Genomic DNA, 27,623 nt, shown 5'->3' with positions numbered 1-27,623 from the left:
CACTAGGAGACTCTGAACAGGGTCACATTTTGACCAATTTTCAAAAAGTTTCTATATCAGAAAAAAACTAAATAACGTGGATGGTTCTGTACAACGCTCTTTACAGGTTAAATAAATGATCAGTTCACTACTTTCATTGAATTTGGATGTTTTATTCAATTTTATAGCAAGTGAAGAAAAATTGATAATAGAACGTTGAAAAACCTAGGAAAGAAAGCACAGCAAAAAGTGACAAAAAAATTGGAACAAAGTGACAAAAGCGTCCTACTAAATGAATTCCAGAATGAAAAATATGTCGTATGAAGATAGATTGAGAAAATTAAGTTTGCCGACTCTCCTATTTAGGAGATACAGCGGTGATAGGATTCAGGTGTATAAGCTTGAACAGGGAATATATGTATGATGTAACGGTTGAGGCCATCTTTCAGTTTTGGAGCAATAGGTATATGAGACACGAGGGAGTTCATTAAAACGTTACCGTAGAACATGCCTGTCTGAGAAGAGAGAACATTTTTTCACACTCCGTGCGGTAAAGTCATGGCACGAGCTTCCACAAGAAGTTGTGCAGTCCCCCTTCAGTTCATTCTTTTAAGAATAATTTGGATGCATTTTGCCTGTAACAAGGTGTAATGTACAATTATAAAGCTTGTCAGTCATTTATGTAAAGTATTGATGAATTCTTAGAAAATTTAAATCGTGAAATGAATGTGTTTTATGAAAACAACATGTTAAAATGTGAATATGGACAGTATATATTTGTTTTGTGTTGCTTGAGTCTGGGATAGAGGATTTTATATCCTGTACCAGACATTTTTTCAATAAATGTCTTTGACTTCACCACCCTGCTTAGTTTTGAATATTGGGGAGGGGGTCGTAACCCCCCCCCCCCCATCACCCCCGTAAATTAAGCCCGAAAGGTGCCAACGTACTATCATCCTCGTATCAAAGTCAACAGTGTGTAAATGTGACCATGACTTCAGTCTGGCTCCCAGGAAGCGTGGTTCCTCACATTATGTACAAGTTATTTCAAGACTGGCAGGAAGAGTCGGAGCATCAGCGCTGGCTTCGCTGCAGTGGAGTGAGGGGAGGGGAGCGGACCAGATTGGTCAGCAGTTTGAATGACTCAGCGCTTCGCCCTCTACACACACACACACACACACACACCCCCACCCTCCCACCGCTGCAGTATAAAGTCTGCTGTCCGTCCTCAGCCTCCACCCTCTGGACAACTTCTGCCTGGACTCACACCGAGGTAACAGCACTCTTGTTTTTCCTCCTTTCGTTTAAATGCAGAAAAGAAAATCTGAAAACTAGATCTTTTTTATTTTTTTATTTTTTTAAAGCTTGCAATTCCAGCAGGATCAAACAACGTAAATAATCGATGTTGTCAAGAACAGTTTGTGCTCTGTGACGCAACACATCAGGTGTGGTATATACAGTATATTGACTATTGTCATTTTATAAATAGAATTTGTAATCAGTGCTGTATGATGTAGATGCTTAAAGGGAAACCTGGACCTCTATTTTCCTATGTTTTTTGTGTCTAAGTGACTGATGGGAACAACAATCTTTGACATTGGTCCAGTATTAAGTGAGATCGCTGCGGTCGGCAGTCAGCGAAACAAGCTGCGGTGTAAGTTTTTGGGCTATTGCGCACTTTCAATTTACGTTCACCAAAAGTGCTCGTTTTGCCGCTGACAGGCTCAGATTAATATTCTAAGTGTCTGACAACATTATGGAAAGGATTTCTAATGAGGTCGACCTTTCTGTTAAAGAGTAAGATCCTTTTTTTAAACATAAAAACGTCCACAAACTTGCATTCGCTAAACCCACCAGACTCCATGTCAATAAACAGTAATTTTAGCATCGTAAAATACACTTCAATTAAAGTCGACTGAAACAAAATAAAAACTATAAAAACAAGTTTTTGGTCGTCTTTCCACTTTTGCAACCATCACAACTCTGGTTTTGGTTGAAATAAACACATAGTTTACCAGTTTACATGTTAAAATATGTGGGCTCTACACACACTAAAAGTATTGATAATTTTAAAGGGAGTCTGGTGGGTTTAATTAGAGCCATCTCGGAGATATTTCTGGTTAAACAAAGTGCATTTTACGCTTTCAAAAAACGTCTCTGTAGGGATCCTTTCCATAATGTTGTCAGACACTTAGAGTGATAATCTGAGCCTGTCAGCGGCAACAACTTTTTGTGGACAAAAATTGACAATGCACATTTGCCCCTATATGAGTCGAAGATTGTTGTCACCGCCTGTCACCCACACACAAACACATAGGGAAATAGCCGCGTCAGTCTGGATCAGTGCTAGTAGTAACTAAAGCTGTCGGATGAATGTAGTGGAGTAAAAAGAACTATTCAGATCCATTTTGATTGCCTTTTTTAACAAATTTGTCAACGTTTTAGTCGCCTTTTTGATTTTTTTTTTTTTAAAGTCTTAGTCGCTTTTTCTGACATTTGTAGGTTTTGGACGTTTCAAGGTTTTCTTTCTAATTTTTTCGACATTTTTGTTGCCATTTTCAAGGTTACTTTCTTTAATTTTTTTGTTGCATTTTTTTCTTTTACATTTTTGTCTTTTTTAAACAAGTTTTTTTTCTGACAATTTTCTGATGTTTTTGTCGCAATTTTTTCTACGTTCTTTCAATGTTTTGTCTCCGTATGTATGTATGTATGTATGTATGTATGTATATGGGAACAACAATCTTTGACATTGGTCCAGTATTAAGGGAGATCGCTGCGGTCGGCAGTCAGCGAAACAAGCTGCGGTGTAAGTTTTTGGGCTATTGCGCACTTTCAATTTACATTCACCAAAAGTGCTCGTTTTGCCGCTGACAGGCTCAGATTAATATTCTAAGTGTCTGACAACATTATGGAAAGGATTTCTAATGAGGTCGACCTTTCTGTTATATATATATATATATAGATATATATATCTATATATATCTTTTTGATGATTTGGGTGACTTTTTTTTTTTTTTACCTTTTTGCTGCTCTTTTCCATGTTTCTTCTATGTATTATCGCTTTTATAATATTTTGGGTGCCTTTCTTTGTCCATCTCTTTCTTTAAAATGTACTGGAGTAACTAAAGTAACTAGTAACTAAAGCTGTAACAGATGAATATAGTGGAGTAAAAAGTCCAATATTTCTCTCTGAAATGTAGTGGAGTAGAAGTAGAAAGTGGCATGAAAAGAAAGACAAGTACCTCAACAGTTGGACTGAAGTACAGTACTGGAGTACATGTACTTAGTTACATTCCAGCGCTGTGTGAGACTTGAGTTTTTGTGCATTCTACACTGAAAAGAAACCCATATTTCACTGTACCAGTAGTGAGTGACATGCTGAACTGACTCGTGTTACTCTTTCTAGTGAAAAGGTGAAAAGAAGACAAAGTGGACAATGACAGACCTGGAGACCTCGATGGGCGCCATTATCGCCGTGTTTCAGAAGTATTCGGAAAGAGAAGGAGACAAACACAAGCTGAAGAAGAGCGAGCTCAAGGACCTGCTTCAGGACGAGCTGCCCGAACTGATGGAGGTGAGACCTAAAGACTCTGGAGCTCTGGAGCAGTAACTGAGTACATTTACTCCAGTGCTGTCCTTGAGTACTAAATGTTTAGGTACTTGCACTTTTTACTAGAGTCTTTTCTTTTCATGCTGGCTGTATACCGGACTCTCTCAGTTATTTATTTAAATATTAATATTATTATTTTTTTTAAGCAGTTTTGTTAACTGGGGTTTCATTTACTCAAGCATAATATGCATTTTAGTTTTTCAAATTGTCAGAAATAATATAGACTTCTGTCCAATAAGGTAACACAGACTCACTGCCTTTACTGTACGCGGAGCGCTCAGGCTGACTGTTGCGCGTAGTTGTGTGTGTGTGTGTGTGTGTGTGTGTGTGTGTGTGTGTGTGTTTGTGGACTTAAGTACAGTACTGGAGTAAATGTACTTAGTTACATTCCATCACTGTGTGTGTATCTGTGTGTGTGTGTGTGTGTGTGTGTGTGTGTGTGTGTGTGTGTGTGTGTGTGTGTGTGTGTGTGTGTGTGTGTGTGTGTGTGTGTGTGTGGCCTTAAGTACAGTACTGGAGTAAATGTACTTAGTTACATTCCATCAATGTGTGTGTGTGTGTGTGTGTGTGTGTGTGTGTATGTGTGTGTGTGTGTGTGTGTGTGTGTGTGTGTGTGTGAGTGTCTTTGTGTGTCTGTGCATGTGTCTCTGTGTGTGTGTGTGTGTGTGTGTGTGTGTGTGTGTGTGTGTGTGTGTGTCTTTGTGTCTGTCCTGTGTGTGTGTGTGTGTGTGTGTGTGTGTGTGTGTGTGTGTGTGTGTGTGTGTGTGTGTGTGTGTGTGTGTGTGTGTGTGTGTGTGGACTTAAGTACAGTACTGGAGTAAATGTACGTAGTTATATTCCACCACTGGTATTTTTTCTTAAACAAAAGACCTCAATACTTCTTCCACCACTGCACAGATGTGTCAAAGAACGCAAATAGTAGTCCAAAGTCACCTCTGTTTACTACATGTTTGAACTCAGACTGGGGCGAGTAAGAGAATTAAATATCGGGATTTGGTGTAAATGACCTGATCTGACCTGACCGTTGTTTTAACCCCAACCTGACCCTAAACCCCAAACCTGACCCTGGAGTCAGACAAGGCCCCGGTGAAATCCAACTGAAATAAAACCATGCCAATCTCTAGGTATGGTGAAGGCTATGTATGTGATGATGTGGGGGGGCTATTTTAATTTCAAAGGCCAAGGGAACTTTATCAGGATGCATAGTATCCTGGATGCATGAAATAACTGGCCTTTAAAAATAACAATCTGCCTGCCTCTATGGGAATTTAACATAGGGGTGGACTTACTTATGCCCCCTGTATTTTAAGGAAGAACATTTATTTATTTAAGATACATTATTCATTCACAAAGAAAATCGGTGTCCTTAAAGGCTGAATTTTTCCTCATTTTTTTAATTAAGGCATTAAGATCAATTTCCAAAAGATGATTTTTTTATTCCTCTTTTTAGTCAACTTTAGCATGCGTTCATAAACTTATGAGAACCACTGTATGCGCCATTCATCAAGGCAAATTCAACATAAGGGTAACTTATGGTGGCAATAAACCCTTTTCTACAGAGGTGGAAAGAGTCAAAAAATATTCTACTAAAGTAAAAGTAGTGCAACTATGGTTGTTTGGTGCAAAATGTAAAAAAAGAAAAGTTAGGTAGACGTTTAAAATGCCATATGTTTTTCATGTATATTTGTTATCTTGCTCTACAAAATATGTAATATATACAGTCACTATTTAAAGTTGAATGAGGGGCGGGAACAATAACCAGCTTCAGCTTGGTCCCGTTCCTTATTGGACGGATTGAACATATCTGGAACACTTTATAGATATTGTTTTTCCCTTTTGGTGTGTTGCTATTTTTTTCCCGAAATATGTAAAAAGAAATACAGAATTAAGTACAAGTTAAATTACCGGTATAAAGATCTACCCAAGTAAAAGTAAAAAGTAGCTCCTTAAAAAATTTACACAAAGTAAAAGTTGCTTTTTAACAGCGGAGAGGAGGTATACTTTTTTATATTTATACTTATCATACTTATATTTTCAAATTGCAGTCTATTGTGGTTTGAGAAGGGCACATATTAAAAACATTACTATGAGTTCCCCCCCAGCCTGCCAATGGTCCCCCAGTGGCTAGAAATGGTGATAGGTGTAAACCGAGCCCTGGGTATCCTGCTCTGCCTTTGAGAAAATGAAAGCTCAGATGGGCCGATCTGGAATCTTCTCCTTATGAGGTCATAAGGGGAAAGGTGGCAGTTGGTCAAGGCCACACCCCTACTCTCCACCTTGCCCCCCCTCTCTCCTCCTCAATAGCATTTAAAGCTACAGACACAGAAATGTCACATCCTAAGGAAAGCTCATTGTGGGACTGGCTCTAGTGTCTGTAATTCTGCACCAAGGCTGAATTTTGGGAAAGAGACTTCAGATACAGTATTAGGGGACCACTAAGGCCTATATAAAAGAGACTTCAGATACAGTATTAGGGGACCACTAAGGTCTATATAAAAGAGACTTCAGATACAGTATTAGGGGACCACTAAGGTCTATATAAAAGAGACTTCAGATACAGTATTAGGGGACCACTAAGGTCTACATAAAAGAGACTTCAGATACAGTATTAGGGGACCACTAAGGTCTACATAAAAGAGACTTCAGATACAGTATTAGGGGACCACTAAGGTCTATATATAAAAGAGACTTCAGATACAGTATTAGGGGGACCACTAAGGTCTATATAAAAGAGACTTCAGATACAGTATTAGGGGACCACTAAGGTCTATATAAAAGAGACTTCAGATACAGTATTAGGGGACCACTAAGGTCTATATAAAAGAGACTTCAGATACAGTATTAGGGGACCACTAAGGTCTATATAAAAGAGACTTCAGATACAGTATTAGGGGACCACTAAGGTCTATATAAAAGAGACTTCAGATACAGTATTAGGGGACCACTAAGGTCTATATAAAAGAGACTTCAGATACAGTATTAGGGGGACACTAAGGTCTATATAAAAGAGACTTCAGATACAGTATTAGGGGACCACTAAGGTCTACATAAAAGAGACTTCAGATACAGTATTAGGGGACCACTAAGGTCTATATAAAAGAGACTTCAGATACAGTATTAGGGGACCACTAAGGTCTATATAAAAGAGACTTCAGATACAGTATTAGGGGACCAATAAGGCCTATATAAAAGAGACTTCAGATACAGTATTAGGGGACCACTAAGGTCTATATAAAAGAGACTTCAGATACAGTATTAGGGGACCACTAAGGCCTATATAAAAGAGACTTCAGATACAGTATTAGGGGACAACTAAGGTCTATATAAAAGAGACTTCAGATACAGTATTAGGGGACCACTAAGGTCTATATAAAAGAGACTTCAGATACAGTATTAGGGGACCACTAAGGTCTATATAAAAGAGACTTCAGATACAGTATTAGGGGACCACTAAGGTCTATATAAAAGAGACTTCAGATACAGTATTAGGGACCACTAAGGCCTATATAAAAGAGACTTCAGATACAGTATTAGGGACCACTAAGGTCTATATAAAAGAGACTTCAGATACAGTATTAGGGGACCACTAAGGTCTATATAAAAGAGACTTCAGATACAGTATTAGGGGACCACTAAGGTCTATATAAAAGAGACTTCAGATACAGTATTAGGGGACCACTAAGGTCTATATAAAAGAGACTTCAGATACAGTATTAGGGACCACTAAGGGGACCAATAAGGCCTATATAAAAGAGACTTCAGATACAGTATTAGGGGACCACTAAGGTCTATATAAAAGAGACTTCAGATACAGTATTAGGGACCACTAAGGGACCACTAAGGTCTATATAAAAGAGACTTCAGATACAGTATTAGGGGACCACTAAGGTCTATATAAAAGAGAATTCAGATACAGTATTAGGGGACCACTAAGGTCTATATAAAAGAGACTTCAGATACAGTATTAGGGACCACTAAGGGGACCAATAAGGTCTATATAAAAGAGACTTCAGATACAGTATTAGGGACCACTAAGGGGACCACTAAGGTCTATAAGATATAAAAGTATGACTTCATACTAAAGTATTAGGGCAAGTCTATATAAAAGAGACTTCAGATACAGTATTAGGGGACCACTAAGGTCTATATAAAAGAGAGTTCAGATACAGTATTAGGGGACCACTAAGGTCTACATTAAAAGAGACTTCAGATACAGTATTAGGGGACCACTAAGGTCTCTATAAAAGAGACTTCAGATACAGTATTAGGGGACCACTAAGGTATATATAAAAGAGACTTCAGATACAGTATTATGGGACCAATAAGGCCTATATAAAAAAGACTTCAGATACAGTATTAGGGGACCACTAAGGTCTATATAAAAGAGACTTCAGATACACTATTAGGGGACCACTAAGGTCTATATAAAAGAGACTTCAGATACAGTATTAGGGGACCACTAAGGGTCTATATAAAAGAGACTTCAGATACAGTATTAGGGGACCACTAAGGTTTATATAAAAAAGAGACTCCAGATACAGTATTAGGGACCACGGCGGTCTATATAAAAGAGACTTCAGATACAGTATTAGGGACCACTAAGGTCTATATAAAAGAGACTTCAGATACAGTATTAGGGGACCACTAAGGTCTATATAAAAGAGACTTCAGATACAGTATTAGGGGACCACTAAGGTCTATATAAAAGAGACTTCAGATACAGTATTAGGGGACCACTAAGGTCTATATAAAAGAGACTTCAGATACAGTATTAGGGGACCACTAAGGTCTATATAAAAGAGACTTCAGATACAGTATTAGGGACCACTAAGGGGACCAATAAGGCCTATATAAAAGAGACTTCAGATACAGTATTAGGGGACCACTAAGGTCTATATAAAAGAGACTTCAGATACAGTATTAGGGGACCACTAAGGTCTATATAAAAGAGACTTCAGATACAGTATTAGGGGACCACTAAGGTCTATATAAAAGAGACTTCAGATACAGTATTAGGGGACCATAATTAAGGGGACCACTAGGCGTCTATATAAAAGAGACTTCAGATACAGTATTAGGGGACCACTAAGGTCTATATAAAAGAGACTTCAGATACAGTATTAGGGGACCACTAAGGTCTATATAAAAGAGACTTCAGATACAGTATTAGGGGACCACTAAGGTCTATATAAAAGAGACTTCAGATACAGTATTAGGTACCACTAAGGCCTATATAAATGCATCAAAAGCAGCATGTCATAAACCTTTAAAATGTAGTACAATGTACAATACTTCAAACAAAACATACGGCAGTGAAAGAAAAATTACAGATTGCAAACACTACTTTAAAAAGTAAAAGTACACCCTAAAAAAAAAATACTCAATTAGTAACGTGAGTAACTGTAATCCGTTACTTTCCACCTCTGCATCTCTGACTCTGATTCTGATTCTTGCAGCACGTGAAAGACCAGGAGGCGCTCGATAAACTAATGGAGGGCCTGGACACGGACGGCGACTCCGAGTGCGACTTCCAGGAGTTCATGACATTCATCGCCATGGTTACTGTCTTCTGCCACGAGTTCTTCCAGCAAGAGGACGAGTGAAGGAGGAGGAGGAGGAGGAGGAGGAGGAGGAGGTGACCGTGGAGATAAAAGAGGAGAGCTACAGTAAATTATAAAAGAAGGGGGAAAAGCCTGTAGGTGCCCTGAGAGCACACAACTTCCAGCCAGCAGCCAAAACATTATCGGTGCCGGTTGGCAATAATAATCTACCTTGTTCTCTTTCAGTCTAAATACATAGACGGCTTGTAAAGTCTTCAAAACGGCTTCAGGCTCTGAAGTATGTCACAAAACTAGCCACTGATTTCTAAAAGTAGGTACTTTTACAAAAAATGTTTGCACGACAGACGCCAGTTGGCTGCAGAAATTGCAACAGGGCCTCCAAAATCATACGACCATATCCATCGTTTTATTCCTACCCTCTAATACAGCGGCGTCAAACTCAATTTCGCGTGGGGCCACACTGGAAAATAAGAATCCCATCAAGGGCCAGCATGCTTTTATTTCATCTCAAAGGTCAAGCATCTTTTACTGTATTATATCATGTCTCGTGTAGTCTTCTCACTTACAGTTTGGTCAACATAAAACCACCAAAAGTAAGTTAGCCATCAAGAAAAATAAGCGACAAAAAAGGTCGAAAAAAGCGACAACAACATTGGAAAAAAACGTCGGAAGAGGCGCCAAAAAGTGGAAAAAGTAGCAAAAGCATGGGCAAAAGTGAAAACCATTTCAGAAAAACAGCGACAAAACAATGAAAAAGCTACAAAAACTAGGGTTGGCCAAAATTTATTGTGAACCTAAATTGACACGCGGGCCTCTCAAAATCTGCAAAGGGGCCAGATTTGGCCCTCGGGCCTTGAGTTTGACACGTGTGCTCTGATATGACAGGAGCGTTTCATAAACTAGCACCCCTAGCAGGTGGCAGAAAATAGGTCCTACAGGATCATATCCAAACCACATATCTAAACCATAGAACGTGTAAAAATACTGGTTTTTAAACGTCGTTATTGTTGTGAAACGGCCACAGTCTGGTCAGGTTGAGGGGGCCAAAAACTATTTGGAAAAATGTGTCAAAAAAATTGTCATTAACTTTTATTTTTAAACGGGACATGAACCCCAGTCTGTGTTTGTTTGCACCTCGCTCTGTCATCTTACTTCCTGTTTTGCTCCTGTCATCATGACAACAGCTACTGGAGGGCGCCGCCACTATAAACGTAAATATGAGCCCTAATTGCTTGAACAAAACGACCTATGTGGCCGTTTTTTTTAAGATAAAAATGTCAGAAATTGGCCATGTTTCTGCGCTTTTTAATAGACAATTTAGCATAATTCCCAATCCCATTCTATGAATCAAACCATTGACAAATGTTCCCTAGATTTTTGGGTACAGCTACCAACTTTGGATACCGAGTTCTGCAAACCACCGATCAATCATTTTAAGGTTCTTCGGTTGAAAATGGCGTGTAAACTTTTTACAAATGAGTGGTTTGAGTTTGTCTACACTTCACATTATAACCATTTGGAGGTACTTCATAAAACTGTTGTTTAAAAAGATTGTGGCTGTTATATTTCAGATGTGGCTAGTAGGTTAGGCAAGCAGCCTCCAATCATCCTAATTCTTTTGAGATTTTACACGTGTTAGGAGGCCAGTAAATCGAGAAAAGGGCTACGATTTTTAAACACTTTGGGAGTCAACCAACTACCGAGAGAGGCACCTGGGTTTGCCTGTTGACTATCAAATATTGAAAGTGACTCGTAAGTTGGTTGTTGGCTAGTAAAAGTTTTAAAATGGCTTGCGAGATTTAGCTAATCTAGAAGACACTTCGGACGCCACAATTTTACAGTGGATGGAGTAGGAGTTGACCGACGTTTCAGGCACACGTTACAAAATCTAGTTGACTATCGAACATTGGGAATGACTTGTAACTTAGTCTTAAACTTAAAATACGTGTAATTGGCTAGTCAAATGTTAGAAATGGCTTCTTTTTTTTTTTTTTTTTTATCGCTAGCTGCCAGAACACCAACCATAACTTGAAGTTTATTGTCTGTTAGATTTCGGATGTTGCTAGTAAGTTTGTCTATTCCACGTGATTTGTTCAGCTCTTGTTTCTTCTTAAGAAGCTCTCTTTGGAGATGCTTTGTATTTAGGTAGTTGGTAAACAAGTAATTTGATAACATTTATTTGAGACGTACTACATTTAAAATGTCTAGCTGGCTGTTAAAATAATCATAAAATGTTTGGATTTAGTAGCCGCTATTGCCTGTAGCCAAGAATCCGACTCAACATTTCACTGCACTCTTCTCGTCATGCAAAAAAAAAAAAAAAACATAGCTTAGCATAGATGATAGCTATAAAAAAGTGTTTATCAAAAGAGTTGGAACAGAGTTTGTCTGTCGAGATGTATTTTTGAAATGTTGTGCACTGGTTTGTTTGGATGTCGATGATATGAAATTAATTAAATTATCAATGTGTGACTCTTGTTTTTTTACCCCCTAATGATTAAAATTGTTGCACTTTGTAAAAGAAAGTGTGTACAAATAAGAAAACAACACATTGTTTCAACTTGCCCCAATTTATTCGTGTCTGCTTGTCGTTATATTTATGTAGAGGTTCTGCAGATTTCCTCAACACCATAAAACATCTGTCATATATTGTTTTAGTGACTTAAAAGATACTCAATCCTATTTTTCTGCAGACATTGGATCAGTGTTTTCTCTCGTAACACAAGGAATCATGTATAAGACCACAAACTGAACATCAGAGAGAGAACTTTGGTAACCAAGCAACTTTTAGATAATATACAGGGTTTACCCTACCGTTAAAAAAAGCATCAAACTAGTCTCGCTTTGCAATCATGATTCACAGTTGGCGCTGCTGCCACTGCAGCACATACTTGATAGTTAGACAGAAACGTGACAACGTTAAGTTATATTATTTTATATTTAAAGGTGCAGTGGGTAAGCCTTATAAAACTAACTTTCTGTCATATTTGCTGAAACTGACCCTATGTTCCAGCAGAACTACATGAAGCAGGTAATTTACAAAAAAATCTGTCTCCTTTGGCTCCACCTACAGCCTGGAGTGGAGTTTGCAAAAATCCACAGTTCCAGGTTCATATGCACCAATCAGGGCCAGGGGTCAATCACTGCTCATGCACACACATTCATTCTCCCTTGTGGGGGGAGGGGCTTAGGAGACTGTTTTGGGCTTTAGCAGAAAGGGGGGAGGGACTGAGAAGTTGTCGATGTTCAAATTTTTGGGCTAAGTCCTGGATCTTCACAATCCTACCTACAGCACCTTTAACGGCTAACATTCAAACTTGAATGTGAATTTACACAAGTCAACGCAGTCATCATGCCTCAAGTCCAAGTCCAGTCTCAAGTCATTAACTTACCAGTCCAAGTCCAGTCTCAAGTCATTAACTTACTAGTCCAAGTCCAGTCTCAGATCATTAACTTACCAGTCCAAGTCCAGTCTCAAGTCATTAACTTACAAGTCCAAGTCCAGTCTCAAGTCATTAACTTACAAGTCCAAGTCCAGTCTCAACTCATTAACTTACAAGTCCAAGTCCAGTTTCAAGTCATTAACTTACCAGTCCAAGTCCAGTTTCAAGTCATTACCTTACCAGTCCAAGTCCAGTCTCAAGTCATTAACTTAACGGTCCAAGTTCAGTCTCAAGTTATTAACTTACAAGTCCAAGTCCAGTCTCAAGTCATTACCTTACAAGTCTAAGTCCAGTCTCAAGTCATTTATTTTTAATCAAGTTGCAAGTCCTTAAAAATGGTGACTCGAGTCAACTCGAGTCCAACTCACCAGGTCTCAAGTCCACATCTCTGCTTTCTGCTGATAATCTTGCAAATGTCTCACTGTGTGTTGTTGTTTTTCTCTAACTGCTTCAGTATTTCCCTGGAGAGTTAGGGCGCAGGCAGGGAGAAACCCATCGTAAAACAGCCACGTATTAAAACTTAGACATATATATATGAACCTCTTCTCTGCTTGTTTTGAGGCATTCTGGGAAATGTAGGAAAACAACTAACACAGGCAATAATAACCCCTGCAACAAACACACTAAACCTGAGTAAAGATCTACATTAATTCAGAGGCTGAAGGTGAGATTATTAAACACAGTGTACACACTGTGTGTGTGTGTGTGTGTGTGTGTGTGTGTGTGTGTGTGTGTGTGTGTGTGTGTGTGTGTGTGTGTGTGTGTGTATGTATGTGTGTGTGTGTGTGTGTGTGTGTGTTTGTGTGTGTGTGTGTGTGTGTGTGTGTGTGTGTAGAGATGATGTAAGAGGCGTTGTCAGCTGCACAGTTTCAGACATATGCAGGCTGTGTAGAATCAGAAAGGGTGGAGTCAGCACCCCGATTGGCCGGAGGGGGAAGAGATCCGGACCCTGGGGACTGACACCACGCCCGTGTGTGTGTGTGTGAGTGGGTGGTGTGTGTGTGTGTGTGTGTGTTTCAGCATACGCTCTGTTGTGTTTCTTCTTCTTCTTCCCATTCTTCCTCTTCGCCTCATAACTGGTGAGTTGTTTTTTTTAAATCACAGTTTAAAGTCTTTAAAGTTCTGTTCTGCTTTTTGCATTGTGACTGTTTTTTTCAGAACAAGCCGCCGTCCAAACTAACAGCTTTTTTTGTTTTTTACTCAGCAATATTTCTTATCTCTCAAACACTGCTCGTAAAGCCGTGTGTCCTCCCTAAACATAACTTTGCTGCATGTTTGTTCTCAGTTAGCTTATTTTTCTGTATGCCATTACCTTCTGCTACAGTCGTAAATACATAAATGAAAGCTTGATGAGACCAGAGAGGGATGTGAGAGGAAAGTTAAAAACTATATATATATATATATATATACTGTATATCTTAGATCTTTGTATATAACTTGTATAATCTGTAGCAGTGGACGTTTTGGGTAAAACGGAATAAAATCTGATTAAAATGACCTCGACGCTCTGCAGCTCACAGATAATTTTGTCACAAACACTGAGTCATTTTCCCTCGAGTTGATAGTTTCAGTTTTACTTTACTTACTTACTTAAAGTTTTACAAGAGAAAACGTGACTTAATCACAAAGATTTTGAGTAAACATAATCCTGCAGCTGCTTTCTTTATTTGAATGAATTTAGAGGATGAAACCAGTGGTTATGGATCTTTTTTGTTGTTGCCACATTTACATCCAATGCTACAAACTTTACATCAACTTAAAGCCAGTTTTTTTTTTTTTTCTTCTTTATCTTCACGGCTGGTTTCGGTTCCTTTTTACACTGTAAAAACAGAATGCATTGCCATTTCACAGTATGATCCTGTGCATGACATTATAACTGTGAGATACTGTGAGATTTTAGCTGTAGATTTACATCTAAAAGGTTGACAGTGTATGATAAAGCATCTTGCTGGCACTTACAGTAAAAACCTGCCCCAGGTGTGAATCCATTACTGTCAACAGTCAGGACAAAGTTGCATTATTTGAATGTGTTTAAATCCTGCTCACGAGTCATCATTTTAACAAGAGGAAGCTGCAAAAAAAAGCTGCTTTCGACGAAGAAAACAAAACACTTTGTCAAGTGCTCGTTCGTAACTTTTATGAATATTTTAAGTTAGCCCGCTATTAATTGTTTTAAAATTAGGGCTGTCAGCATTAACGTGTTAATCGCGATGCGATTAAGGGCCGAGCATAACGCGTTCATTTTTTTATTTTTTTTTAATCGCATGCCGTCATTTATTAATTTACACTTCACTCTGCTTCGCGTCGTGCCTAACAGGCTACTATTTTGACCCTTTACTTATCATCAAGCTGCCATACTTCCTCCTAACACATCTTACTGCTACAGGCTGCAGGCATGATGGAGAAATGCAGCAGCAACACGATTCTGAATGGCGCTTTTTATTTTCCATAACTCCCGGACGGCTCGTAGACAAGTCGAAAGCCATATGCACATTGTGTAAAGGCCGAATTAAAATATCACCGAAGCACGTCAACCTTGAGCTACCAGCTACGAGCTAAGCACAGGACAGTTAACGTGACTCAGGTTGATGCAGCTGCTGCAAAGTGCAAACGCTGTCTCATCAACCGGTGATCACTGGACGTCAGTGAGTAATCCAAATTATTTAGGGGTTACTGCACACTATATTGACTCTGCTAAGGAGAGGGATTTTTAGTTTTTTAGTTAGGTACTTGGAGGAATTGTGCAATTATGACTAGATTCACACATTTTTCTTTTGTTTATAGTAAAAATTAAATAATAAACACATACTAATCTTGAATTCAAGTTCATAAAGTAACTTTTCTTGCATTCATTTGATTCTCAATCAGGATAAACTGGTAAGAATTGCTTTCCACTGTTAAAATGTACTTAAAAACAGTTCTGAAATGCAAAATAATAGAATTTTAATCATGTGATAAAACATGCGATCAATCGCGATTAACTATAGAAATTCAGCGATTAATCACGATTAAAAAAAATGTATCGTTTGACAGCCCTAGCAAAAATATTAACCCTCCCCGGTCTAAGCTATTTATTCCCATCTCTGGTTTGCCTGGAGATATTAAATATGATATACAGGGCCCTATTTTAACGATCTAAGCGCACGGCGTGAAGCGCCTGGCGCAGCTGCGTTTAGGGCGTGTCCAAATCCACTTTTGCTAGTTTGAAGGTGGAAAAAAGGGCCTGTGCGCCAGGCGCATGGTTCAAAATGGTTGTGCTTAGTGTCTTCATTAATCAGAGGTGTGTTTTGGGCGTAACATGCAATCAACCAATCAGAGATCATCTCCCATTCCCTTTAAAAGCCAGGCGCGTTTGGACCTTGGCGCATTGCTATTATGATGGCAGATTTGCACCGTAATATTTTTATTTGTAATCTTCTGCATGTGTGTGTGCTGCTGTGCACGAGCCTAGGAGCATTTTACTAATTTGCTGGTAAAATAACAACGAAATGTTGCATCATTGACTTTAGACCATTTATTGTATCTGCTCTTAAAAGAGACACTTCCTGAATGTAGCGAAGTCTTAACACAGCAGACAACAGACAAAAGGCAACAGCTAAAAAAGCAGCGAGCGGACAAAAATCTAAAAGTAACATCAGTAGGCAATAATCGATTATGGTCTGTCACTGCATCGATGCAGAATGGTCCATCGCCGATGCCATGTTTAATTTCGACGCCCCTAGTTACAAAATGTACGTTTCAGTGACACGCGGGACAAGAACAGGGACACCAACCCCCGGTCTCCTGGGTGAAAGTCCTGTTGTTTTAAAGTAGGTCTCCACACTGTATTGATCTGGAGCTATTTAACGTGATATAAAGTATGCATTGTCCTGTCGCGGGCGAGGGTTTTCTTTCTGCTCAGGTTGAAATGACAGCACCCACCTGGTCTACTGGTGCGACTCCTGCCCATGCTGCTCTATCTACAGCAGCCCAAACCGGGGCTACTCTGTCTGAGGTTTTGACCGAGATGGTGACGACGAAAGGTATGGACATTTCCATGACTCCTGCCCCTGACGCTATGTCTCTACCTCCAACAATTGAAGCCTGGACTCGTCTTCCTCCTTCTCTTGTGACAGAGGCAGTGACGAAGGGTACGTATGTACACATACAAGCTGTTCTCATGAAACCTTTGTACTTATACAACACATTGGCTGCATCCAAAATACCACACGGACATGCTATTTAGTAGCTAAAAACAGTATGTGAGATTTCTTTAGTACGTCCGAAACCTTAGTATGAAACACACGACTCCTGCCCCTGCCCCTGCCCCTGCCCCTGCCCCTGCCCCTGCCCCTGCCCCTGCCCCTGCCCCTGCCCCTGCCCCTGCGGCTCCATCTACAGCAGCCGAAACCGGGGCTACTCTGTCTGAGGTTTGGACCAAGATGGTGACGACAGGTATGGGCATTCACACGACTGCTGCCCCTCCCCCTACGTCTCTACCTCCAGCAACTGAAGCCTGGACTCGTCTTCCTCTTCCTCTTGTGACAGAGGCAGTGACGAAGGGTACGTCCGTACACGTGCAAGCTGTTCTCATGAATATACAACACATTGAATGCATCCAAAATACCAGTACATTAGTACGTCCGAAACCTTAGTATGAAACACACGACTCCTGCCCCTGTCCCTGCCCCTGCCCCTCTATCTACAGCAGCCGAAACCGGGGCTACTCTGTCTGAGGTTTGGACCGAGATGGTGACGGAAGGTATGGGCATTCCCACCACTCCTGCCCCTGCCCCTGCGGCTCTACCTCCAGCAACTGAAGTCTGGACTCGTCTTCCTCTTGTGACAGAGGCAGTGACGAAGGGTACGTACGTACGTACATGTGCAGGCCTTTGTACATATACAACACACTGGCTGCGTCCCAAATTCCACACGAACATGCTTTTTAGTAGCTAAAACAGCATGTGAGATTTTTTTTTTTAGTAAGTCCGAAACCGTAGTATGAAACCAATAGTATGGGAGTTGCAAACTATATCCGGTAAAATGTAACAGCATGCAATACTGGACACTACGCCGGCATAAATATCCCACAATGCAATGCGGTAGTAACGGCAACATTAATAACAGACAAACGGACAGAAACCGAGGCAGCTCTGTAACGTCAATAACGCTCTGTTGGTCTAGTTATTCACTTCTTCCATTCATTTAAGCGTTATCATTACCGATGCATCTTCATACGGCAAGGAGGCTCTCAGGAAGTGACGTTGAAATTTACAGCATAGTGCGTCCGAAGACACACTTGTGTTTATTTACACAAAAGTTTACATGTTGAGTATGTAGTGCAGAGGATGAGGTTTCAGTTACATCACATAAATTATGAACAGGTAAGTAAGTTTCCGTCTCAGTCTTGACAGTCTCATTTGGACTCGGTCTCAACAACTCCTGGTCTCAGACTCGACAAAGGTGGACTGGACTAAGGCCCTGCTTGCGGCTGTTGAAATGAATCCTCTCTCCGTCATCCTTCGTTTAGCTTTTTGGCATGTAGCCGCGTTGACGTGACCCTGTCCTTGACGCAAATTTACGAATCCCACCATGCCCACGCCAAGACCCGCCCTACGAAGCAGCTCGATTGGTTGGGGTTAGGCATTTGACCTCGAGTGGTTAAGGTTAGGATAGCCGATTGGTCAGGGGATAGGCCCTGTACAAATGGGGTTACGTTACCTTGCGTAAGCATAGGCGCCTGGCCTGGGATTCGTAATATCGCGTCCTTGACCTACCGCACGCTACGTTACAACAAGCGTCCTCATCACATCACCATATAGGAAAGAGAGATAGATGGACTTTATTAATCCCAAACTGGGAAAGCCTACCTGGGACAAAAAACAAATCACGTTCTGGTGAGGCAGTATTACTTGGATTAGTAACTGTAATATAATGACATGAAATTGTAATCCCTTATACTACTCGTTACTGTGGAAAGTAATAATATTACAGTTATATATTACTACTGAGTAATGCGTTGCTGCCCAACACCGCTGGCGTGAGTGTGTGTTTGTTAAGCAGGGAGTGTCTTATCAGGCTGATGTCAGGAGAGGATCACGGGTATTAAGGAGTGAGTGTGACACCCTCCGGGGGCCTGTCGCCACGGAGATAAGAGCGGACACACTGATATGGCTGGCCCTTGTTTCCACAGCAGGGCCAAAGTGGGCCAAAGAGGGGCTAACCAGCTGGGGCTGGGGATCTTTACTTTTCCTAACTACTTTATGCTACTTTTACACCACATCTCAGAGGGAAATGTTGTACTTTTTACTGCACTGCTTTTATGTGACACTTACTCTTTAGATAGATAGATAGATAGATAGATAGATAGATAGATAGATAGATAGATAGATAGATAGATAGATAGATAGATAGATACTTTATTCATCCCGAGGGAAATTGTAGGCATTCAGTAGCTTAGACAACCATAAAACAACAACCACACATATCTCACATACATAAAAATCAGTCACAGATGCTTGTATAATGTAAGTTAGTTAGTTTATATTAATATCCAGTGTTGGGAAGGAGTTACCGATTACAAGTTACCCTATTTAAAATGTAATAGTAGTGTTTTAGATTTCTAATGAATGTTTTCAACCATTTTCAAATGTTTAAACTAGAGCTGATGGGCAGGTATTTGATTTTCAATTTTGGAATTTGAATATTTGGGTGTTGTTTTTTTAAACGCGGATAAAATTTTGACCCCCGGCTCCCCCCCCCAGCCACGCCGCTGCCGCCGAAACTTCAAATATTCGCAGTTGATAAGTAGCTTAAAAGTTTAGAGTCAGACATGCGTTTGCTTATTTTCTATTCTATCTCAAATATATCAACTTCACTTTCCCGGTCTCTCAAGAAAACTAAAAATGTGCTCTTATTTCATCTGTAAGACCATCTATGGATCCTTTTTTTATATATATATTTTTAAGAAGATTACAAACTGAGCATTTTTGTATTAGAGAATTTAATATAATAGGTCTAGCATAACATTTTCTGTACTTTAACTGCAGTTACACACTAAATTTCCAGGTTGTTTTTTTTAATTGTGGGGCAAAGTCCGGAGGTAATGAGCTGCCAGAACTATTATTATTATTATTGTTATTTTACGGCTTTATTTCTCAGAGTGTACAGTAGGTACAGAGCTTCCCTGTTTGGCCCTGAAGTGTAAAAGCAGCCTCTGTCACCTCGTCTCTGTCACACATTGAGGCTTTAAAATAGACGGAGGGTGTTTGAATACCATGCATGGTTGGATTGTGCTGCCGTAGCTTTATCACGGGCGTAACACCACATGGTTTGTAATAGAATAGAATAGAAAGCCTTCATTGTCACTATAGGCAAATATCTGGAACTTAATTTTTCGCCGCCAAGAGGCTGAGCAGGGGAAGAACTTGCTTGCCAGACGCGCCCTGCTGATAATGATCACGGGGATCCAAAGGGGATTTTTGTAGATTTTGTTTTTATGAGGAACAAACAAGGTTCTGCATCCAATACATCCCATAATTGTTTTCAATGGCATACGAAATGGTGTCCAAAAGTCATGACAAACGGCAGTAAACAGCATTAGAAAAGCGCGAAAACAGCAGTCAGCAAAAATAAGACTTCCCCCGTCACCCCTCTCTCGTTCACAAACAGATGATGTTACAATTGCCTCCTCCGCCCCCACCAGGTAATGTTGGGGTAGTTACTCCAAAAAAAGTAATAGATTACCCATTAGTCGCTGCTGAAAGTAACTACTTACACTACTAGTTACATTACTTTTGGAATACTCCCTAACATCACCTGAGATGCACCATAAGTCATCTTTTTTGACGAGAAAAAATTGAAGATGCTGGCAGCGTTTTTGTTCCAAAAAGCAGCCGAGAGTGTCTTTTGTTGCTATAACAACAGCTACTGCTACAGTATCCTAGAGCGCTATGTGGAGCGGTGCTAACGTTAGATAAAACAAAGTGGTGGAGCGAGCTAGAGAAAGAACGGAGAGACAGAGAGAGAGAGAGAGAGAGAGAGAGAGAGAGAGAGAGGTGCTAACGTTAGATAAAACAAAGTGGTGGAGCGAGCTAGAGAAAGAACAGAGAGAGAGAGAGAGAGAGAGAGAGAGAGAGAGAGAGAGAGAGAGAGAGAGAGAGGTGCTAACGTTAGATAAAACAAAGTGGTGGAGCGAGCTAGAGAAAGAACAGAGAGAGAGAGCCAAGTGTGAACATAGCCTAACTGACTTGCCAAATAACAATATAAAGTTAAACCTCACTTATGTCCAGATCAACACAAACCCTTATTATAATGAGGACATAACACAAGAGCTCTCTTCTCTGCTCTTTCACACCACATTTGTCAAGATGTACTGGCGTCTGCTCTTCATTATCTGTATTTTGCCCAGTCTGTTTGGGAGAACCAGCGATTCCACTGTCCAAACAGGCAACATTTCCTCCACTGTGGCCACTTCTAGCTCTGCTTTGTTTACCTGCTGTTGAAAATCAAGTCCTGGCTGCTTGGCTGGTGTCGGTGTAGCAGGGTGCAGATTGATGACCGACTGGGAGGTCATCTGATGCCACATACTTTAATGAGATAAACTCCATCTGTAATTAACGGCAGAAAGACATTGAGTTGGACTGTAGTTTCTACTAGTGGAATGGCTACCGACATCAACACAAAACTCGAGACAAAAACAATGAAACCAAAATGTCTTTCAGCATATTTTTCCTCTCAACAACAAAATAGTACACTGCCTCATTTCAAGTGCCTCAGTTACAGACTGTGAGTGGCTATAAACACATTCATTTCAGCAGATTATTTTCAGATATATATTTCAAACACAATTGTAGCTCTAGTTAATCCACATACAGTATGTAGCAACAGATCGATGTGCAACACCGATTTATCTAACACAAGGAATGATATACTGTAGTATAGTGAATAACAGAAAAAAATATGTACACACACACAAACGCGCACACCTGTACATGTACACACACACATATCCACACACACGTATACACACACACACACATACATGTGTGACAGACAGACCAACACATGCACACACAAACACATGCACATGCACACATGTTCATGTACACACACACATATGCACACACACACACACACACACGTATATACACCCACACGTACACGTACAACATACATACATACATACATACACACACACACACACACACACACACACACACACACACACACACACACTCTTACACATATACATGTACATGTACACACACATACATGTGTGACAGACAGACCAACACATGCACACACAAACAAACACACATGCACATGCACACATGTTCATGTACACACACACACACATATGCACACACACACATATGCACACACACACATATGCACACACATATGCACGCACACACACACACACACACACACACACACACACACACACACGTATATACACCCACACGTACACGTACACGTACACATAGACACACACACACACACACACACACACACACACACACACACACACTCGCACACATATACATGTACATGTACATGTACACACACACGTACACACACATACACGCATATTAACCTATATTAAACTATAAAAACACGCGTCAGGAACACTATTCACTAATCTGACAACACTGACGTATTATCACGTCTGGATTCATGATGCTTATTTACCTGTACGTAACGGCAGAAAGACATTTGGTAGCACTGTAGTTTCTACTAGCGGAACGGCGGCCGACATCAACACAAGCTTTTCCCATTGACATATATAAAAGGCTTTTCCTAAACTCCGGAGGAGAATTCACACTAGTTCTGTTTGTGCCCTCAGAGTTCACTCGGCCATCTGCTGGTCAATGTCGCCGCCTAGTGGCGAGGAGTGAAAGTGACTTTTACACCACTAGAGACTCTTTCTTAGCTCTAACTGCGTATATAAGCATCTTAACATAACAAAAATAATGAATTGACAAGAAACTAAACTGTATAGGAGGGGGGGGGAGTTATGAATAACATATATTCACTGTTAACATATTGAATTCACAGGGGTGGGTTATAATCAAAACTGGCTGGGGTAATGAAGTCAGAGAGTTTAAATGCTGTGGCAGGCAAACATTTGTTGTTAGGTTTGCATAATTCCTAAAAAAAAAAAAAAAAAAAAATACATCCTGACACGTGTAATGTTTTGAATCTGCAGTACAGCAGATTCATTCATTCATTATACTAATATTAAGATGAATAAAGACATTTGCGTGCAGAAAAGGCACAAATTGTTGCAGAAAAGTTCTCCAGAATCCAGGAAACGAAGCGTTTGATGCTCAAAATTTCCTAAGGGATGGCCGCCGGTCACCCCGACCCCCCCGACCCCTTAGTTGAACCTAAAGTAACGCCCTTGGTTCCACCTGTAACCAAGGGCGTTCCACCTACTGTAAATATGCAACTGAATTTTATACAGTAGGGGGACGCCCCGATTTACCCCTAAAACGTACATTTATCCTGCGTGTTTGTACGCCTTTAAATGTAAACATAACTTTATTCATTTAGCGCTTTTGTAGTCTCAACGACTACTCAAAGTACTTTAACATAGTACAGGAACCATACACACATTCATGCACATTCATACACATTCATACACTGGTACAAGGTGCCATCTTCTCACATAAACACACACTGAAGGCCTCTTTACAGTCGCCGTTCCCCACATGTAGATCTCGCTGGCAACCAGAGGTCGTGAGCCACTGTATTTATATATATATTTTTTTAAAAAGGCGCATGACAAAGCGAAAACAGGAAGCATGGACGAGTTCGAGAGCAAGCGGATGCCAGGACTCTCAGAGTGACTGCAAGTCTCTCTAGTAAACGTACTGGGTTAAGATGAGCTCTTTTTTGGCGACTGAAAGGCTCGATGCGAAGAAGTAGGTCATCGAATCGTTGTGCAGACATTCCGAAGCATTCAAAGGGCTTCTCTTCTTCTCTTCGCCATTGTTTACCTTTTTTCTTCTTCTTCTAGTCCGTAGAAATAGCAAAGTCGGTAGCCTTTCCAAAGTTGCGACACCTGTGTTCAGGAGAAGACTGTAACTAGTGTCGGGACCACCACGCGCGAGTATGCACAGTCACGGCGCTCCCATGACGTCACACTGGCGCGACAGTTCGGGAACGGTGAGTATACCGGACGTCTTCCACTCCGATGGCGCAGGATCGGGAGCAATTCGGGGTTCAGGGTCTTGCCCAAGGACACTTCGACATGGGACTGCAGGGCCAGGGATCGAACTACCGGCTTTCCGATTGGTCCCGCTCTACCACCTGAGTCATAAGGGCCCCTTTATGAAGCGCACAGTGCGTGTCGGATAAAACAATTTGCCATTTTTTTACAAAGTATTGCCTTTTGGAAAAGCTACGTATAACTAAGTGATAGACAATGAATTAATTCAATTTGCATTTCATGTGAAGTTTGATTTGGGTCTTTTCCAGGCATCGCCCTGGACGATGGAGCTTTTGCAGCCCTGATCGGAGGTGAGAAGTGAACCTGGTTTCTCCTGATTGTATTTAATGACGCTAACGGATAAGAGACCAGCAGCGAAAAGTTGTTTTAAATACCTCCACAGTGCATTTTCTTCTGACCATTTAAAGCCAGGATTTACTCCAATACCTTTTTTATCATGAAAAATACAAATGCAGCATTTATATCTTCTCCAGAAAAAAGGGTGTATCATGTATTGTTGTTGGGGTTTTAGACGTTGTGCAGAATTCCGTGAAATATTTTAGTGATATCCTGTCCCAACCCATTCTCACTCCCAACTCCTAAGAGCTGACTCTTGGTCAGTGGCTCTCAGCGTCAGATACCGACGCAGAAACCACCCCTTAGCGTCTGTATGGAACGCTCCGGGGGACGGGTCAAGCAACACAGGACTTTCACCAAGGAGACCGGGGGACGTGTCCCGTTCTTGTCACTGAAACGTACATTTTGCTACCACACCCACCATCTTTCCCTAAACCCAACTGTCCCATTCTTGTGCCGAATGTCAGTTAAACGTACGTCCCGACCCAGAGCGCCAAAAAGTGACGCCAAGAGTCCTGACCAAGCGCCAAAATCCCAAGGGTTAGACGTGAGTCCAGAGAGTGTCAAATAGTGACGCCTTAAGTCCCTACCAAGCGTGTCTGAGGCTACATTTGCATCGCTACATTTTGGTTTAAAAAGCTTCTGCTACGTTTCCCCCTCTCATTCCCCCTGCTCTGGCGTTTCCCCCTCTCATTCCCCTTCTGCGGCGTTACCCCTCTCATTCCCTCTGCTCTCGCATTTCCTCCTGCTCTGGCATTTCCCCTCTCATTCCCCTTCTCCTTACGTTACCCCTCTCATTTCCTCTGCTCTGGTTCTCCCTCTCATTCCCCTGCCCTGGTGTTTCCCCTCTTATTCCCCCTGCTCTGGCGTTTCCCCTCTCATTCCCCTGCTCTGGTGTTTCCCCCTCTTATTCCCCCTGCTCTGGTGTTTCTCTCCTCTCATTCCCCCTGCTCTGGCGTTTCCCCCTCTCATTCCCCTGCTCTGGCGTTTCCCCCTCTCATTCCCCCTTCTCTGGCGTTTCCCCCTCTCATTCCCTCTGCTCTGGCATTTCTCCCTCTCATTCCCCCTGCTCTGGCGTTTCCCCCTCTCATTCCCCCTGCTCTGGCGTTTCCCCCTCTCATTCCCCCTGCTCTGGTGTTTCCGAGCCCCTAACCCGGAGACATTAGGAAACACTTCTGACCCGTTTCGGTTTTGGAATCTGCGGGGCTGTGTTGCCGTCTCAACGGCCGAAAACGGAGAACTTTGGCGACACCAACACTGACGCCAACGTTTCTCCTCCTGATTGGGTCTTATTGGTCATTACGTCTCCTTGAGAGTCTCTCTGAGACTAAACGTTACCGCGTAACCCCATCCACCATCTTTTCCTAAACCTAACCGTCCCATTCTTTTGCCGCATGTCAGTTAAACGTACATCCTGACCCAGACGCCAAGAGTCCCGCCAAAGTGTGTCTAAATATGACGCTAAAAGAGACCTTTTTGCGTCAATAACAAACGCCAGAGGCACCTGACCAAGCGTCACTTTTTCACGCGATGGGAGTGAAAACGTGTTGGCAGAAAAACCGTTCACCATGAAACCTTTTAGTGATCCCCTGTCCCGACATGTTTAACTCCGCCTTCTAGGGATCGTCTGCATCGCGCTGCTGCTGGTCATCTGCATCATAGTGTTGTTGCTGTGGCATTTGTCCAGACATAAAGGCTCGTACGTCACCAACGAGATGGACGACGACGAGATGGACGACGAGGAGTCCGTCGGTTCCGATACGGCGCTCCAAAGCCGGGAACCTCTGGAGACCAAAGAGGACGCCTGAAGACTACAACGGAAACATACACAGAGAACACTTTGAAAACACAGACTTGAGTTGAGTTGGCGAGGACTCAAGAGCTTTTGTTACACCGAGGAGACGCGTTTTTCACAAAAAGTAGCCAATTTCCAAAAGCAACTTTGGACATTTGCTGCCACCGAAAGGCCGCAAGACGAACTTCACTTCCCGGCCGTTTTAGTTCAGTGACATTATTGGATGAAACTCATCGATTGATGAATAAATGACGTGAAAGGCTGCTGCACCGGTTGCATTGTGACCCTAACGCAAGATTGACAACGTTTATTTGTAATTTGTTTCAAAACGCAAAAAAAAAAATCTAATGTTTTATTTAGCATAATTACTTTGTAATCCTATGTAATCTATCCTATCCAATATTTCCTATATTGTGCCACGCCACTTTAAAACAATCCTGGAATCGCCCCTGAGAATAACTAACAGTAATTTAAGTGGCATTTCCTGTTGAGGGCAGATCTTTTGCCTCACATTATTCCGAAGGCGTACTATCTTGCCCCGCTTCCGTCCTGAATCTGGTCCTGTTAAAAAGTAAAAGACTGGACAAAATCTTTTGACACCAGAACTGCCAGATGCTGGTCAACATTAACTGGCTGCTGGTTGCTTTCCACCCTGGTTGTTGTAATATTTTTAGGGACTTAATTAAGATGGTCCGATTCCATTTTTTCCTTCCCGATACCGTTTCCAATACCTGAACTTGCTGTCGGCCGTTACCGATTTGATACCAGTGTGTCATATATTTTATTATGTTTTAACAGCTGTGTACTACTATCCCTGTATGGATGTGATATGATTTCTATCTTTGTTAAACTCTTTGTGAAACATGAACAACCCCAAACAATGAATGCCACAGAACTTTCTTTTATTATCTAGTTTGACAGTCAGTCATAATGGAAAAAAAAACATACATAAACTACTTTAAAAGTAGATTTTCCTCCGAGCTAAGTTACATTGTATGGGATCGCTGCATAAACTCTAGTACTCTCTGATACCCATACCAGCATTTTAGGCCGTATCGGTGACTCTTCCAACACTGGTATCGGTATCGGAACATTTCTAACTCGGACTAACATAACACACTGTTATGAATCAGCTGTGAGGGATAACCTGTGCGTTTGTACGATCATTTGTCAACCTGAATTCAAACCAAGTCCATGTTTGTTTCTGCATATTTTTTTTTTTGTTTTTTACTTTTAGAGTTTCTTCTTCTGTTGTATATTACATAGACTGAAAAACTACTAAAGTATAAGGTGGAAAGGCTTTTTTAGAGCTTCAAAACACCAAAGAGATAAAAGAAAGGAAGAAAGTCAATACTTAGTTGCAATAATTCATTGTTTTCTACAGCTATATATTGAATTGTACTTATTAACCATTCATAGGAATAAAGTTTACACTCTGACACAATGGAGTCATTTCTGTCGTTGTGATTTCAGTCATTATGATGAATTTAAACTCCACCTAGTGTCCAGAAAAAGTACCTTGCCCATGAGAAAATGTGGGAACGGTAAAGTCTAGGATATAAAATGGAACTTTAACCAGTGTGTGTGGGGTGGAAACCATAGAGAGTACTGTGTATAAACTGGACCACCGCATCCCGTGTCTCTGTACGAGACCAGTGAAGGATATCAGAAGTCTCTTTCCCGG

At 41.1% G+C, this 27,623-nt stretch overlaps 2 protein-coding genes across 7 annotated transcripts; both read left to right on the top strand.

Annotated features, from left to right (window-relative positions):
• Window positions 1-1,122: 1,122 nt before the first annotated feature.
• Window positions 1,123-11,622, top strand: s100b (S100 calcium binding protein, beta (neural)). 2 transcript variants are annotated; one of them, XM_039793056.1, is made up of 3 exons: window positions 1,123-1,252; window positions 3,386-3,553; window positions 9,046-11,622. In XM_039793056.1, the coding sequence occupies exons 2-3, from the start codon at window positions 3,416-3,418 to the stop codon at window positions 9,190-9,192; spliced, it is 285 nt and encodes a 94-aa protein (XP_039648990.1). In that variant the 5' UTR covers window positions 1,123-1,252; window positions 3,386-3,415; the 3' UTR covers window positions 9,193-11,622. The 2 variants fall into 2 exon arrangements, with proteins under 2 accessions (XP_039648990.1, XP_039648991.1); XM_039793057.1 differs by lacking the exon at window positions 1,123-1,252 and adding an exon at window positions 1,283-1,424.
• Window positions 11,623-13,439: 1,817 nt separating this feature from the next.
• On the top strand, window positions 13,440-27,383 carry LOC120554260 (cell adhesion molecule 1-like). 5 transcript variants are annotated; one of them, XM_039793046.1, is made up of 6 exons: window positions 13,440-13,672; window positions 16,477-16,723; window positions 16,977-17,135; window positions 17,281-17,436; window positions 24,057-24,098; window positions 25,765-27,383. In XM_039793046.1, exons 2-6 carry the CDS (start codon window positions 16,501-16,503, stop codon window positions 25,950-25,952), a joined length of 768 nt encoding a protein of 255 aa, XP_039648980.1. In that variant the 5' UTR covers window positions 13,440-13,672; window positions 16,477-16,500; the 3' UTR covers window positions 25,953-27,383. The 5 variants fall into 5 exon arrangements, with proteins under 5 accessions (XP_039648980.1, XP_039648981.1, XP_039648979.1 ...); XM_039793045.1 differs by having other exon boundaries at window positions 13,442-13,672; window positions 16,974-17,135; window positions 17,284-17,436; XM_039793044.1 differs by having other exon boundaries at window positions 13,449-13,672; window positions 16,495-16,723; window positions 16,974-17,135.
• The last annotated feature ends 240 nt before the right edge of the window (window positions 27,384-27,623 follow it).

The sequence above is a fragment of the Perca fluviatilis genome, chromosome 24 (genome assembly GCF_010015445.1).
Source record: "Perca fluviatilis chromosome 24, GENO_Pfluv_1.0, whole genome shotgun sequence".
Classification (NCBI taxonomy): domain Eukaryota; kingdom Metazoa; phylum Chordata; class Actinopteri; order Perciformes; family Percidae; genus Perca; species Perca fluviatilis.
The sequence above is the reverse complement of the archived record's forward strand: the minus strand, read 5'-3'. Positions and strand labels throughout refer to the sequence as shown.

Coding starts and splice junctions, on each gene's coding strand:
- s100b (XM_039793056.1), top strand. CDS start 3,416: ATGACAGACCTGGAGACCTCGATGGGCGCCATTATCGCCGTGTTTCAG. Junction 3,554..9,045: donor AGCTGCCCGAACTGATGGAG/GTGAGACCTAAA, acceptor TGATTCTTGCAG/CACGTGAAAGACCAGGAGGC.
- LOC120554260 (XM_039793044.1), top strand. CDS start 16,501: ATGACAGCACCCACCTGGTCTACTGGTGCGACTCCTGCCCATGCTGCT. Junction 17,136..17,280: donor GACAGAGGCAGTGACGAAGG/GTACGTCCGTAC, acceptor CTCTATCTACAG/CAGCCGAAACCGGGGCTACT. Junction 24,099..25,764: donor TTTTGCAGCCCTGATCGGAG/GTGAGAAGTGAA, acceptor TCCGCCTTCTAG/GGATCGTCTGCATCGCGCTG.